The sequence below is a fragment of the Rhinichthys klamathensis genome, unplaced genomic scaffold, assembly GCF_029890125.1.
Source record: "Rhinichthys klamathensis goyatoka isolate OS25496 unplaced genomic scaffold, OSU_Roscu_1.1 h1tg000678l_1, whole genome shotgun sequence".
In the NCBI taxonomy this organism is placed as follows: domain Eukaryota; kingdom Metazoa; phylum Chordata; class Actinopteri; order Cypriniformes; family Leuciscidae; genus Rhinichthys; species Rhinichthys klamathensis.
In genome coordinates, this window is record NW_026607110.1 from 95,888 (window position 1) to 112,781 (window position 16,894).

Genomic DNA, 16,894 nt, shown 5'->3' on the forward strand with positions numbered 1-16,894 from the left:
CAAAAGAAAGAAACGATCACCAAGGTAAATAATTAGTTAATCAATTCTGTGAAAAAAATATATTTGTACTGTATGTCTACTGGTTATGTGATTACTTCAGTTTGAGCGGTTATATTGAACCGCGTGGTTATTATTTGTTCATTTCAGAGTTCACCGTCGCCATTGTTGGCAACGTGTCTGTATTAGAAAGAGAGCTATTGATTCAGAGGTAAATTAATGTGATTATATTATTTCATGAAGAAATGGTAATTGTAAATGTGTATTAGATGTTATTCTGTATCTTTGATGTGGAACTTATTTTGAAATGTACTAAATGAATGTACTGGTCTGTGATCAGGCCAGGTTTTTTTTTTTCTCTCTCCTTTCGTTTTTCCGTTTTCTTTTCTTTTCTTTCTTCTTGATATCGTGGAGATGTGATGACTGCACGACCTTCTGTGACGTCTTGTAGATTCCGTGTTTGATGGCGAGCCAACCCAGTCTTTAGAAAGGGAGAAGACATCACGTTGTGGAGAGGAGGCCGATATCCTTTCCTTGAGTTTCCAGTGCTACTCGTACTCGATCACAAATTTGATTTTAAGAACTATTTTTCTTCTTTTTTTTTGAGGGTCAACCACAATCCAGATTTGAGAGACATTGGGACTTTTACGTGAGACACTTAAGGGTCTCAAGAGAGAGAGATTATACTCTTTTCTGTTGCATCTTGTTTGTTATTTTCTATTTTCTTTCTGAGTGTTAAACTGACTATGTGAGTATATATATGAAAACACCGACAAGAGTGCACTCGAGGTGGGAATTTTCATAGTCAATCGTGTTGACTATTGTTTGTGATTTTGTGATTTTACTTTCTTTTACTTGACAAATTTTCTATTTTTTATTTAAAGTGAAACCAATTATACTTCTAATCTTGTGTCTGTCTGTTACTTTTCATGACAACCCGCTGTCTCCTTAGCGATACCTAATCCTTCTGACGAAATTCAAATCTTATCTTTATTATAAAACTAAAGTAAAAAGAATATCTACTAAATTACTGCTAATAATTCAGACAAGTGCTACAATGGTCAAACTTAATAGCATTTATTATTCAACACTAAAAACTATAACACCGTTAACCGTAATGAATACTGTTTTTTTTTTTTTATTATTAAACTGAATGCTACATACAAAACCAAAACACAATAGTCCTGCTCAGTTCAGATTTGCTTTCTGCTTCACATTCATTAATTTCTTTCCATGGAATAAAAGAGGGAAAGCGACGTAATTTTGGCTCCCACAACAAACAATTAGCCCTCTTTTCTTTTTGTAGCATTCAAAAACATTTGAGAGAAAGAGAGGGAAGATGTGAAGGAGAGGTGATGGGTGATGCTCTTTTATAGGTCCTGTCATGTGTATGAAGGCTCAGTGGGCTTTTTGTCCAGCGTGCCTGTGTGAGAGTGTGCTCACCTTAAACAACAGAGAGACTCGGGGGCCTCAGTGGCCTTTCAGGCCCAATAGAAGACGCACCTTAGGGGGCCATTTAAGCCTGAAAAGAGGCCTGACAACCCTGTGCAGCTCTGAGGGCATCAATAAATGCTGACATATTGACTCTCTGTGCCCAAGCTCCACTGGAAAATGCTGCCTGAATATGAATCCATTTAGGAGCAGGGAAAAGGGGGTGGCAGTGCAGAGAGACAGCGAGAGGGAGACTCTAAGGATGGCTTGTGTCTCTTGGGTTTTGAACGTTCTGGAATGTGGTAACTGAAAGGGAGTTTTGACAATGAAACTATAACTATTGACAGATAGGATAAAGAATGTGGAATATGTTAGGATGATAAGACCTACTTTGGATATCATGTTAAAGAAATCATGTTTTGCTTTAGTTATCAGATCCACACAGAACATGAATGTGAAGATCACATCTGTTCTGCTGTATTAGCTGAATTTCGCTACACTGCTGTTTAAGAACAACTCTGAAATGGTTCTTAAAATATCTTTAGGCAATTGGGAGGTGTGTGTGTGTGGGGGGGGGGGGGGGGTTCTTTAGATATGTGCAGCGCTGTCAATTTGGTGGGAAGTGCTGACTTAACTTGGTCAATGGAAGCCGGAGAGAGCTCTAATTTAGTTTCTAGCTGCGAGAAACTGAAAGGCAGGTGTCCGTTTACTTCCCATCTCATTCTTTCTTTTTCATATTGAGTTTTCATTTCCTGGGATTGAGATCCCGCTAATTGAGGTCAAAAGCAATCAGCACCGTGGAACTTAATCAAATATCTAAAAGGTGAGAAAGACGACAAAATCAGCCATTTATCCTACCGTGCCTATAGCTTATTAAACTACAGTGTGTGTGTGTGTGTGTGTGTGTGTGTCAGAGAGGACCGAAAAATGTTTTAATCCTTCAGCACATATCAGTTGGAACAGGAATCTGTACACCATGTCAGATTTTAACTGCCCCACATGATACATTATAAGCAGAAAATGAATTTACTCATCTTCATGTTGTTTCAAACTGAAAAAAATGTTTGGTGTAGAATTTTCACCCAGAAATTGCTAGCAAATTTCACAAATAATTACAAAGAAATGGCAAGTAACAGTATTCATCTTAAAATTGAAGTAGAAAGACTGCAATAGTATTTTCTTGTAAAACGTACTCTAAAAATCTTTACTTTATTCTCAAGGTCAAAATTTATTTATTTTTACAGTGTGTATGACTTTGTCTCTTGTATGGAATACAAAAAAAGTCATTTTTGTCCATACACTAAAAGTTATTATGGTACAATGTCATTTTGGGCCCATTTTCTTTCATTGTAGAAGAAAAAAGAAAGTAATAGAATGACATGAGAGTGAATAAATACATTTTCTGTTTTTGAGTGAACTATAGTTCCCCAGTCATAAATATTAGAACTAGCTCTGACACAAAATGCCATTGTTAATATCCATTGGCCTCAGATAAAAGTTTCCTTGCATTACTGCAATAAAGTAAATTTGCAGAAAACTTTATGCTTCTCCATGTGAGGCCTTCCCTGTAAATACTTACAGTAAAACTGCAGCTGAACTTAATTCCATCCTCACAAAGATGTTTGTGTTATCATGGCTTTATGTCTTAGCAAACTACCATTTATTAAATGCAAAGCCTTTATCCGCTTTTCCCACAGCAGTGGCGTGTGTCTCTTCTTGAGATAAAACAGTTGCATAAACAAAAAAAATGCTGAATGTCAATTTTACCACTGACTTAGCTTATGGGAAATAAATCTTAATATATCAATGTGAGCTTTAAGTGGACAGCCTAGGGCTTAAATACAAATGCCAAAAGTGAAAATAAATAATCATAAAAAGGCATAATCATATTTCCTAAAGAAAAGCAAATAAATAGTCAGAGATGAAGAAAAAGTGATTTGAAATGCATCTATATAGTGCATCTTAAAGAAGAGGTAAGCTTTTCTTTGAGCGGTCTGTCAAATCACAGACCCTCTAACATAAATGAGGGGCTCTGATGTCTTTACGTGCAAACCTGCTAAATACAATTCAATGGGGGGCCATAATAACTCAACGCTGCAACACTGCACCCAGAACAGTTTTGAAATGACAAATCTCATATCAAGAGATGCAAAAAAAAAAAAACTGTGAGCAGTACTTGCTTTTGTATACTGCAGGGTGAGAGAAAAAAGTCCATGTGGAAAGAGTAGCCTGAAGAAAAACTGACAATAGCTGCATAAATAAGCCCATTAGTTAAAAATGTACGACAAGTGCCCTGTTTGAAGCCAGCATGGGGAGAGGGGAGCGGGCTAGACTCCCTCACAGCTGCCTGGCCCCTCTGCTGCTCTCACACTGCCCAGCACATTCACCATTTAAGTTGGTGGAAAAAATCTGAGCAAATTTCTGATTTGCAACACTCTAGGAACATGTTTATTGTCTTTGTGTGAGTGCAAAACACACATATAAATAAAGCTAATGAAGAATCTCGGGGTGAAGCCGCTAAAGAGCATAAAATGAGAAATTTTATGGCCATAAGTAGCGTGGGCTGACGCTGATTTTTAAGCCATTGGACCATGTTGTTCGTCACTAATCACAGGACTGATGCAGCGCAATTGGCCTCCTCACTTAATTAGGCTACTGTTACCTATAAAATGGGCCATGCTTGGACAGATTTCTAAGGGTATTTTTGTGACCAGAACATATTATGGAAATGCCAACAGTTATTCGTAATCATGGTCTTTAGATTGAAAATACAACTTTCACCATGAGAATTTTAGGGTTAAAAGACATTTTAAAGGGCTTTACATAACACCGTTTTCAACCAAAAACAGAAAAAAAATTATCTGTTTTGGCCGTTCATTTACAAAACAGCGTCATTTTGGGGGCACGTTTTTGAAAATTATTCAGTTATCGTTTCCGTGCAAACTACAAAACCATGAATTTTTCAAAACGGTTAGTAATGCGCATGCATAGGCGTATTACGTGTTCAGTCTATAGGCGCATAGTGTTTCTTTACAAAGTGGCATCCTACTGGCCTAGCGTGCATAAAACAGCGTTTTTAGTCGTTTTCGCGGATCCGTGTGAACGAGGATCGTTTTGACAACTTTGTTGTCTGTACGCGATAAACGCGAAGGAAAACCTTTTCCGTTTTAAGCGCATCGCTGTCATGTAAATGTACCCTTTATATTACTGTACTGACTTTGTATCTTGTGCCAGACTGAGTAACATGCTGTGAACAATCATAGTTAAGATCAAGTGACTAAATTATTGCTTAAGACTAAAACAACAATCAAAACAACAGTTGTATATTATCATAGTGCATACTGTTATATTTTCACATTAGATGTCATTTCATCACAGAGAGATTCATCAACTTGTTAGCTAGTAATTATACTGATGTAAACAAAGTGCTCCAATCAAGGAATTAAATCAATTTTCAGTATCAATTCCCTTACAAACATAGCATCTTATCCATTACAATTACACAAAACAACTACAATGAGGAAAACACATAATCACTTGTTTGTACACATCGCTCTGTTTCTGAAAGACTTGTTTTTGGAGCTGGCAATGTGAAAGCCATTCTCTCATTTTTTAGCCAAAACTAAATTGCTTTGATTCATGTCTAAACAGAGTCAACATTGTGGACCGGAGAAGAATGTAATTATACTTCACGTGCCAGACAGAAAGCAATGCATGCTCCCTCAGCTTTCACTGGCCTCTTTATGGGTCCTCAAAAAATAACTCAATATAGACATGATATGTTGTTTGTGCAAAGGGACAAGTAAACAAGGCTGCTTGAAAACAACACAGAGAAGACAACCAGAGGGTATAAATGAATGCTATAGTGTAAAACAAAGAAGTTACAGAAAGAAAGAAAAGTTTCTGGCCCTTTTTTTGTTTTCACCATCAAACTGCCTGAACCTGACAACTAAATATTTAGTTGTAGCAGATTACAATAAACTCAAAATAAAGACAAACATTAGACACTGCCAATAATCTAAACCATTAAATAAATAAATGTTGTGTCTCGTGCTCTTTTAATTGCAAACAAGCATTTGAAAATAAAGCAATAAAATGTATTCAATTATTGGGTCAAATGTAGATTCTTAATTTATTCAAACAGTGCTATTTAACCAGATATGGCACTAAAGTTGAAAAATTAAACACACCACGTGTCTACATTTTGAAGCCTTAAACCTTTACACGGAAGCCCTATAAATCCCATTGCCTGCATTAAGACAAAATTCAAATCCTACAAACAGGCAATTTCAAGTCATTCACTTGGAAAATGCTCTGTTTAAAATGTCAAAAGGAGGGTGACTCTTTTCTTGTGCTCTTAGATTACCATATTTCTCTCAGGCTTGTGACACCTGCAGCCCACTGAGGGCGTGCAGAACATAGGACTTTACTTCAAACAGCCCAAAAGGCTGTGGGTTTGGGTATTGACTGGGACTGAGCTCGTCCAGCTTGGACCCCTCCTACCGCAGATGTACATTAATGCAGGAGAAATACAAATCTGGGCAGCAGAAAGAAAGGCAGTTCCTTTTAACATGCTGTTGTCTAGCTTGATCGTGTCAGTTTGAGGGAGCCCATTCAAAGGTATTCATGCATCTGCTTTTGAGGAACAATGGCAGCTAGTTTATAAACTGTCTCTTTTGGCTGCCTAAAGGCTTTAGACACCATTGTTTTGCTCCTCTTAATAAACTTTTGGAGGAGTTCATCAACTTGCCTGAATAGCCTACGCAGAGAGGCCAAAGACACAAAATAACAGACGGTTGGCTTTCCCCTTTTCTTTCTCCCTTTTGAAGTGACTGTCTTTAAATCAGGAAAGAGGGCTTTCAGACACCAGAATAATTTTTGGTCAAACAAAAAAGCAAACCGCAGAAGGAACAAAAGTTAATTCACAGAAGAATGGAGGACTTGACTTTTTTAATGAAATTGATAGAGGTGCACCTTGAAACATGGTTTAAACTCTCTAACATCACATGGTAGATTTGTTCCTACATTAATTAATGAGCTAAATGATAATTAATGGCCTCAATTATGCAAATCTTGATGGGATTTTAGTCAGAGCAGCTTGAATTCAAGTAGGCTACTTTATTTAGAACTTTTTGTCTTATAGGTCAAGTAAAAACGTTTACTACAAATGTGTCTAAACTTCAGGCCAGAAAAACAACGCTGAAATAGACAAATATGTTCGCTTTTTAACTTGTGCTTGTTTAAATTGTATTAATAAAATAACAGAGCCATACTTTTTGTCTTACTCTTTTTTTCATAAAAAATAAATAAATACACATTATGGCCAATAGGCTATTTCGACTTCCATTTTCAAACAGAGCCAATCCCGTTATTTTTGTCTATTCAATGACCCTACATTAATAGTGTTTATTTGGCGCATTTGTACACGGACACCTGCAGTGGAAAAAATGTCGGAGCAAATTCTCATTTGCCCAAAACACATACGTCGACCCATACGTTTCAACATTTGTGCTCAAAAAGTTATAGATCTATCGGCAAATGGTTACTTTTCCTTTGGTTTGTTTATGAGTGCCCTGAACCACGTTTGGCACTCCTTCTTTGTGGAAGGATTCCCTTTTGTTAGATGATCAGTCTCCCATTGGGTCTCCAGACAGGATTCTTGGCATTTGTCGGCAAAAATGAAAGAAGGATTAAGGAATGGCTACTGAACACTCCATGGTAAAGGAGTGGGCAGCAATTCACCCGATTCAACCCCTCTCCCTCCCTCCACTTTGGTAACTCCTCTTTTCGTATATTTGTATTCCCAAAGAGGCCATTAAAGCTGGTTTGAAAGCGATACGAACAATAAGATCAAAATCAACAAGTCGAGTCGTATGTTGAACGTTTGCAAGTCTTTGCTTGTTTCCTTAATTTAAACACCCATAAGGGCCAATTAAAGCATACATATATTAATTGCCTTTTTTGCCAATAATTCCGTATGATTTTTTACGCATCCTATATTGTTGAAATGCGTTTATAATCCACTGGTTGAATTTAGTCGTGTTATTTTTACTCGCGGCTACTCAATACATTCCTAATATTTTGCAGCTATAGCCTGCTATAAAATATTATGTCATGCTACATTCACGTATTTTCAGAAATAAAGTAACAATTGGCTTAATTCCATATCTCAACCGATCCGCGTTGCTGATTTCGAAATGGTATTTAAATGTATTTTGGACTAATGAATGAAACATCTAGGTTTTTAATATGGGGTCACCAAGAGTCCCGTGCTCTTCCACTTATACAGGGCACATATACAGCGCTAAAGCGATGGCGAGTCTAGGGCATCAAAAACACTTTTGTGACATTACATAGGAAGCCCGGAGGCCAATACTTTTATTAGTGTCAGCAGGAGTTTCCCCTAGTCGTTTGTTCGTTTTGTTCTTCTGGTCTAACAGGATGCCAGCCCCCCCAACTCTATAACACAGTGCAAATCTCTGACATCTAATTGTATGATTGCCCAAATCATCCTATAGGTTGCAGGTATATGTCAGGACTTCCTAATTGAAAACTTATTGGTTTCATATTCGTTTTGATAGTTAAGTATTAAGTATTAACTATTGAGTGGAAAAGGATGCGCTTACTTTTTATGAGACGGGGGGGGAGGGATTAATCGCTATGTCTTCTACAGTGGACATATGAATTTCACTAAGTAGCCATGCCGAAATGTAAGATTGTACCTTTAACAAAAAATTATAATAATAATAAAAAATGGGGTAAAAACAGCTGATATCCAAAAGTCATTCGCCTATGTGCACTGAGATAGGCTCCTTGTCCCACATGGCAAGAAATATTTTAATTAATAGACAGGCCGTCTTGAAAGCTGCACTGGCAGTCTGTAATATGATGAACTCCCATTGTCGTGGTGTCACCACCAATGTTTCCGATAAGAAAAAGCACCCAAGGATCAAAGACTATAAGCCTCTCAATTTCCTCCAGACGCCTCGACTTTTCTGCACCTACTTTCTATTTTTTTTTCTTCCTCTCTCCCTTAAACATCTGAAACACACAAAATCCTCTTCATTGCATCTAGTACAGGATCCGCCCCAGGTTAACAGGTCAGCAAAGCTGTTGAAAATAATTGCATATTAATATTCTGTTCAAGGGGACTTGCGCATTTGACATTTTCTAAATGATTAACGACAAATTTCTATTCTTAAGACTGGCTGTGATGACGCTATTCAGACACTTTGACTCGAATATTTTCGACTATTTTTGTCGTAGCCTACACAATATTTAGAAATATTTATTAAACAGTCCACATACAACATGATAGACGGAAATAATCTATCAAAACGATCCCAAAACGAATTCAAGGAGAGAGGTGTAAGACATGATTTTTAAAAGCTGTCAAAAGATGTGAGGAAAAACAGAAACTGTATTCGACATTTTCCGACATTCGATTCGTTCCACGAATTAAAGACCTGGATTTGGTGCAGGCCTGGTTTTTGTATGAACTTCATCCTGGGTGTACGTTTGGAAAATAATTTCCTCAGCAAAGTGCAGGACTGAAGTTAACTAGCATGTAATTCAGTTACACTGCAAATGTTTCACGAGGCAATGCCGTTGACACTAAACAGGCGCTCTGGTGTCATGATCTCTGGATTAGCATATTTCACAGCATAGTCTCATCATTAGACGATGCAAGATGCAAAGAGATTGCTTATACAAACGCCAGACTTGTTCTATTATTCGGCAGAATTCTTACTGTCTCTCATTGCTGTTCAACAACAGTTGTATTATGCATTTTAATAACATCTGCTAAGCATGCGAATAGCAGGAAACGCTTATAGCAGTGCCCACGTTACAACATTACCTACGTTTTACTTTGATTAATTATGTCTAACTAACAGTGAAAAGAAAAATGTATAATTACCAGAAGCTACACATAATACTTGCACATGAACTTATTCTAACGTATTTTGTATTAAACTATAATTCTGTGAATAGACATTTGTTTGAATACTGTATAATAATAATAATAATAATAATAGTTATTTATTATTATTGCTATTATTATTATTACAAAACGCCCCCCATCTCAAACTTCCAATGAAATGTGTTGGGTATAGCAGTGTAGGGGAAAGGGGAGGTTAATCCGAGTTTAATACATTGATGCACAGCGCAGGACCGCGGCTGTGATGATTGTGTTATCTCTTCCCAACATTTGGGTCTCCCTCAATTTCAGCCCAGCCAAATAGCTGCGAGAAAGTGCAGATGGAGTGACTCTCGATGCCTGAGGAAAAAATATTAATAGCTAAATAACTTCCCCATACTTTCACTAAATCTCTCTCTCTTTCTCTCTCTCTCCCCCCATTCCAGATGGATTTGTTTGAAGTGGTCTCCCGACTCATCCCATGGTCTTCTTTCTTCAAACGAAGCTTATTTCAAAGTCTCAAGTATACAGTAACTTCGGTTTCTCTACAAATATCTGGGAACGACCCGCTTGCCAACACTTTGCATTCTTTCGATGTAATTGGTATTTTGCAGCATTCTCGAATGGAATGACGAATGCTCATTAAACATTCATTAATGCCGCCTTCATCTGCTATCGGAATTATCGTAAATAATCTACTAGTTTTATAGTTAAAAAATTGGACATGAACACCCTCTCAAGTCAAAATTTGAATGCGATGAGCTCGTAATCACGACTTCAGAAGTGGGAAGTAGGGAATTTCCGATAGCATGTGAAGGCAAATTCACCACACAGCAAAAAAAAGAAAAGAAAAAGAAATTCAATGAATTTTTTTCTATTGTATTTTTGAAAGTTTTGTGTCTTACCACTTATCAGGTAAGAAATGCACGTAATTCGTTTGAACGATATCGTTCTTGTGGGATTAGTCCCTAAACGCCAATTGGTTTAACCGACTGATGTCAAATGGGCAAATCAGTCAATCTCCATTAACTGGCCGACAAATTTTTCTCGGGGTCAAATGAAATTTTATTGGTCGAGAAGGCTAAAGCACCACATGTGTGCCCGCCTTTCATACTCAGATACAAACACTGATTTAATGGTTATGTCAGAACTGATAAATAGGAGCACAACAACTGTGAAAATTCGTTAAATACAAAATGACAGGTATGCTGTGGGGACAGCTTATTTCAGAAGTTAGGCTACTAAATAGACAGACTTATGTTTTAAAACAGCATGATTAGACCCATTTATAGACAAAGAGTGGAGTTTTGGCTTGGTTATGAAGCCAGGACTCACTTCTCTTTGTTCAATAATTTCACACCCATAGTAATACAAAACTGCCCAATTTGTCCACAAATAGTCTGCTTGGGGTCTCATTCATTTGCCATGTATTTGTGCGTCAAATCAACTGAAATAGACCAAAAAAATACAATAAAACAAATATACGAACAAGTGTGAGAAAAGGGAAAAAAATCTCAAGAAATTGTGCCGAAGGCTAGCCAGTGAGGGCCGTTTAAAGATGAAAGCGAAGAGAAAGAAAAGGCTCAATTTAATCTGCTTTAAAACCTTTCAAAATAACGTTGTGCTTGGAACTCAGGCAGTGAGAGCTGATTGGGGATAAATAAGTTTCTTGCTATGCCTGTGAGCTATTACACCCATCTCCAACACAGCCGCTTGTTCAAAAGACACGTTTTCATTACGAACTCTAATAAGTCTTAACATTATTAAATGCCAGTTGGATGATCAAGTGAAACAAGCCCTGAGAAAAATCTTTTTAAGTCTTGAAAAATATTGCATTTTAGCCCCATCTCACTTGTATGACACTGGATAAAGCTAAACGTGAAAAGACATTTCACAAAATGTAAGACAAATGTGGAGTAAATTTGGAGATGTAAATAAACATGAGGCTACTGATATTTAGGCTACAAATTATTCATGAATCCTAGCAGAAATGCATGCATTCATAAGTTTCAAATAGGCCTATTCATATTCTCAACCCACAGCGTTTAAGGCAATGGCAAAAATTTCTAATCACGGATTGTCACTTCGCATATCCGTAATCCAATAGCTGTGGCTCCTGCTGGCCTATGAATTAAGTCCACAGAGGTTGTATGAGGGTTTTGAGTTTGCGCGCTCACGCACACATACGCGTAAACACAAACGTGGGTTCTAAAACGATACAAATTTGAGATCAATCGAGCACACAGTCATGTTAAAGGCCATTTTAAATAGTGCAGAACGCATCCTCTGAATAAAATAAAAAGCCCTTTGTTATATTTCAAAAATGAAAACATTATTATTCCCATGTTAAATTTTTTTTTATTGAATACGAATAAAACCGACGAATTTCCTATAGCCTACCAATAACCAATTAATGTTGCATTAATTCTAATGTTGAAATAACATAAGCGTAATGACGGGCCGAGCACCTCCTAAACCACCTCTCTAAACGTCAGCTATAGAAACACAATAGTGATTCCAAAAAGAGCAGTGGGCATTTCCAAACAAGAATAAAACATTTTGCACCCTCCAAATCTCATTCTATTCCAACAGACGAATCCATAATATTACAAAACTATCTACCAGCAGGGTGTATTGAATAATTCATCTCTCTATAGTCCTCCTCTTGGCCTTTTGTTAAAAGTTTTTCCCCCCTTTACGGGTTTTTGAATGTGAAAGGAGGGCTTCATTCCTTCTTTCGAAGCCTTGCTTTAGATTCCTCGCTCCAAAAGAACTTCAGTGAAGCAGAGATCTTTGGACTGAGGTTCATCTTCAAGTGTAAAAAAAGCGACTGTCTCAAAACGAAAATGTTTTTTAGCACGATTATTTTAAGCAAACAATACGACTTGTCTTTTTGTGGTTAATTATTCTACCGAGATAAAAAAAACATTGGACACGGCTATGACCTCAATAGCTTAGAAAAAATTAACTATTGTGTTATTTCATAATAGTGAAAAAATTTAAGTAAATTAAATCGAAACTACCTAAAAAATATTCATATTATTACAGTGTTGTTAGGGGAAATGCTCATTACTCTTTGCCAGATGGAAAGGTCTGTTAACGTGCGAATAAGCGTGCCGAATTATCGCGAGAACCAGCGGGCAATGCTGAACTTATGGGCTGTAATTGATATTGATTGCCACATCGGTCATCTGTCAGTTACCGTTTCCTCGGCGTCAAATCAAATGAGTCTGTTATACAAATAGATCAAGGCCTAAATACAATCCGTCAGAGCCAGTATAAATACACACTAGATCAAATTACTAAATGACAGTTGAACAAGCAGAGAAATCTCAAGCGATGGGAAAGACGCAGAGCACTGACACAAAAAGCACACACCGATTTATTGTGCAGATTTAACAGATGCCCAATAAACTCAAGCGCAAAATTTATTTAAACAAGTAGTCATGTGTTTTTTCTTCTTCTTCTGCATATAGCCTACAATCAGAAGACAATTTAAATGATTTACCTTTCTCTCCCAGTATGCCGTCAATGCTGTGCTTGGTTTTTTTCTCCCCACTGTCATCTTTTTTGTCGCAATCGTCCTCATCGTCTTTTTTGCCGAAACGCGCACGTAGAACCCGGCTGATAGAACTTACTGATGGGATAATTCAAATAATAATAATTATTATAGTAGGGAAATAATAATAATAATAATAATAATAATAACGTTAACATTACCTATACTTGTAATGTATAATTAGTATAAACTATTATAGCCTACAAATAATAATAAAATAATCTATTTTTATTTTCTGTTCAATTTGTTAAATTATGTACAAAATGATTGTGATAGAAATTACGCTGGAGGACATGGTAAAAAAAAGAAGGGGGTTTGCTTACCAGATGAGGCCTCACCTGAGGGAACTGTACTTCTGTCACACACACCGTCCTTCAACAGTTTATCCCGAATCTCCCAACTAAACATGCCGGGATTTTCGCGCTTGTATTCTTCGATTCGTTTTTCCACGTCAGGTGATGCCACCTGCTTTTGTGTTTGGTAGAAAAAGAGAGGAGATACAAGGAGAATGGAAAAATAGAAAGAGTGGGTGAAGAGGGAAAAAAGACAGCAGAACCAATTTTAGAACAAATTGAAGCCATACATTAACGTGCCCAGTTTAAATATCCTTTTCTTCATTTTACTTTTAATATGCTATCATCTTTTCTCAAACGAAGGTTTTAAAATGAAATCATTCAAAAGCTAGAAAAATAAAATGTACAAAATACAAAATACCCAGCTAATACTAATAATAAACTTACTCTGGGTTTACTTCCTCCTATTGCTCCAGGACGGATCGAACCAGTTTCTTGATACCGGCAGAGGATTTTGGACACACAACCGTGGGAAACGCGAAGTTGTCTGGAGATCACGCAGGGACGGATGCCGTGGTGAGCCATTTCAACTATTTTGTGACGGATATGATTTGGCAAAGGCCTGCCATTGATGAAAACTCCGCCAAGCTGATTCACTCGACCTTGACCCAGAGGAGTTGAAACTGCAGTATGAGAAACGGGAATTAAATCTAACTTTGGCTAGCTATCACTAAGAATCCAGACAAACATTTTCCTTTTTTTCGTCAAAAGGCGTCTAATAATAGGCTAGTAATAATAATAAATATAGGTTAATTATATATTTGATAGGCTATACAAATATATCAAATAGCCTGCACGAGAAGCACTTTGTACTAATGGAATCACATTTTTTTAGTTGAAATCTGTCTTACAAAAACACAATAATAAATAATGATTTTTTATTCTTCTAATAAATAAATAAAAATGCTAAAAAAAATGCTCCTGCTACTTAAATTTCTTGACAAGCTGTTTAAAATTCGCAGTAGGCTAGTTTTAAATTGTAAATTGTGTTTTCTGTCAATTACTGAAAGAAAATACTAGAGAATTTTGCATTTAATGTAATTTGCTCTTGAGTGGTCCTCTCGGCTGGATGCATCCTGCTTCATTATTCGCATGTTGTTCAATTATTAGTATAATTCTTTGTGCATTCTGTATTCACTTGCGCCACTATTAGATCACGTCAACAAATACAGTGACGGGTATGGCTTAGTATTTGAAAGTTTTATTTGAACCACTTTAAGACGATCTTTGCCAGCAAGAAAGTGGCCCTGGGAAAAATATATATATATATATTATTCTGATGCACAGAATCGCACGCTAATCATCAAAATGTAAATAAAGCCACAAAAAAGGAACATAAAAAACTTTCAGAAGCGAAATCTCGGACATTGCGTACAGCATCTCAATATATTCGATAATTTGGTACACTCGCAAGTGAAAATATAGGCCTAGGCTACACTTAAAGTAGGCTATTTAAAATAAATAAATAAACCATTTTGACTAGAATAAATCTTGCAGCCCTGATATTGTTTACAACAATTAATTACAACAAAAAAGGGTATGCTACCCTACACCTGTCCAACCAACCTTCCAAGGGGAATCCAGTGCGGGGATAGTTCTGTCCCGGAGCCGGTCGCATCATTCGCGGTACTGTTCCCGGTAAAGATGACATTCTACTATTAACAAATGACGAGGCACAGTAAGGCTGATGATTTAAATGCGAAAGCAAGTCCAGACTTGTTGTTGAATGTTTCCTTAATAACTAGAAATGCACTTAAGTCCTCTTTTCAAAAAAGGGGAAAAAAAAAAATATGATATCCAGCCAGACTATCGCGGGGATGTGAAACCTCCAAAAAAATCAAACAAAGATAAACACTGTCGTTTCGTGCGGAGGGGGTCATGAGCAAAATAACTATCGCAAGAACAAGATGCAGCGCGCGCCAGGGAGGGGGTACTCCAAACGCTCTCGAGTGAACAAAGGTTACTTAATTCTTTGCAGTGTTTTCTTAAAAGGTCTGATAGTTTTGGATGACAAAGTCTGCTTAGGGGTTGGGAGTACTTGAAGTGGATAACTTTAGCGCGCGGTGTAGGAGGGGTGTCGCGCGCGCCGATAGGCTCTCGCAGTCTTCTTTTATTCATGTGGGCATGGAGGGGAACAAGCAAGTTTTTTTCGACCAATCACAAAAAGCACAGGGTAAGACAAACACGCACGAACACGCGGAGTGCCCAGCTTTTCATTCACTCCATCAGATTGCCTTTGAGCAGAAAACAATGCAAACATTTGATTGATCGCCTGCCATTTGTTGACAAGGCCTAAAAGTCATAAGCTAATAAAGCAGCACCTGTTTAGATATGCCTAGGCTAATTATACTTAAAAAAAGTATAATTGTTCATTCATAGTCTCAGTATATTTACGGCCTACTTGGCCTTTCGTTCAACACAAAACAATTGCAACTCAAATAAGGCTGTTTCATTATAGAATCATGGTTTACCCAGTCCGTCGAATAAAATAAATCTTGTGTCTGTGCTAATTGAATTGTTCTGTTTTACTGTAACATAAAACCTTTAATTAAAGTAGCCTACAGATAAGCTAATAATGTTCCCAGTAGGACTTGAACGTTCAAACCGGGAATTGCATAAGCACTGCAACATAGAGTCGTTTTTAATCGTTTTACATTAGACATCACGACGGATAGAAAACCCAAGGAAAAACTTATTATAGTTTAAAAACAATGAGCAGAAACTGAACACAACAACACTAAACGAAAAAGACAATTTACAAAAGTAAGACAGGCCAAGAATTCGTATTGCAAGAAAAATATTTATCGTGAACCTCTTTTAAATGGCATAGGCCTAATTATCAACAAAATAGTCAGTCTTCCGATTAAACGATGAAAAAGAAAACAAAGCAATTGCATATTTTAAACATGTGCAGCTCATGAAGGCGAACGCCTAATAATATTTTCCAATAATAAATCATAACAACATTATTACAGTCAAATAGGAATAAACATTCCATTCCATTTTATATAGGTCTATTATTTATATAATTGCATAAATGTGTTAATAGTATCTTTGAAAGTTACATCTCCTGAAAGTTCTTAAGTCCTTGAATCAGATTGGCTAATGATTCATTATCATAAATGATTCCATGTCTATGAACATACATTGACAGTTCAGTCTTCTTCTTCTTCTTCTTCTTCTTCTTCTTCTTCTATAAGTCAGGGAGAATGGCTTTGAATTATAACGTTTAGTGTCTCTGTGATTAACCTCTGCCAATTAGCAGTGATTGTTTAGGCGTCCCTGCATGTGTGTGCAGGAACATTAGAATTCAACATGAAGAACAAACATGCAGTAATGACTTGAGAACTTCACTTTGATTTCAACAATGGTATCGTTCATTTGTGTTCATTGCTGGTTAATATATAGGCATAGTTCCACATGACTAGCATGTCACATCCCAAGGGACCAGTAAGGCCTTTGTGGTCTCTTAAACAGACATCGGAGTAAAGCAAGAACTCCTGTTGCCAGGAGTTATCTTCACCATATCAGTCTATGAAGAAGAGTGAGGAGATGAATCTAGTGTCTACTTTAATTGTGGCAGAGGTGTATAGAAGACATACTGTCTGGGATCATCATTACTTTTCAAAAACACTT

At 37.0% G+C, this 16,894-nt stretch overlaps 1 protein-coding gene across 3 annotated transcripts in view; it reads right to left on the reverse strand.

Annotated features, from left to right (window-relative positions):
- pax7b (paired box 7b) overlaps positions 1-15,355 on the reverse strand; it is a 61,028-nt gene extending 45,673 nt beyond the window's left edge. The window contains exons 1-4 of one of the 3 annotated variants that reach the window (XM_056241817.1): positions 14,825-15,354; positions 13,646-13,881; positions 13,244-13,373; positions 12,855-12,983 (exon numbers count right to left, since the gene is read on the reverse strand). In XM_056241817.1, coding sequence (XP_056097792.1) covers positions 12,855-12,983; positions 13,244-13,373; positions 13,646-13,881; positions 14,825-14,909 — 580 coding nt within the window. In that variant the 5' untranslated portion in view covers positions 14,910-15,354. Of the gene's footprint in view, positions 1-12,854; positions 12,984-13,228; positions 13,374-13,645; positions 13,882-14,824 lie in introns of all 3 variants that reach the window. The other 2 variants (XM_056241816.1, XM_056241818.1) reach the window with 2 other exon arrangements.
- Between the last annotated feature and the right edge of the window lie 1,539 nt (positions 15,356-16,894).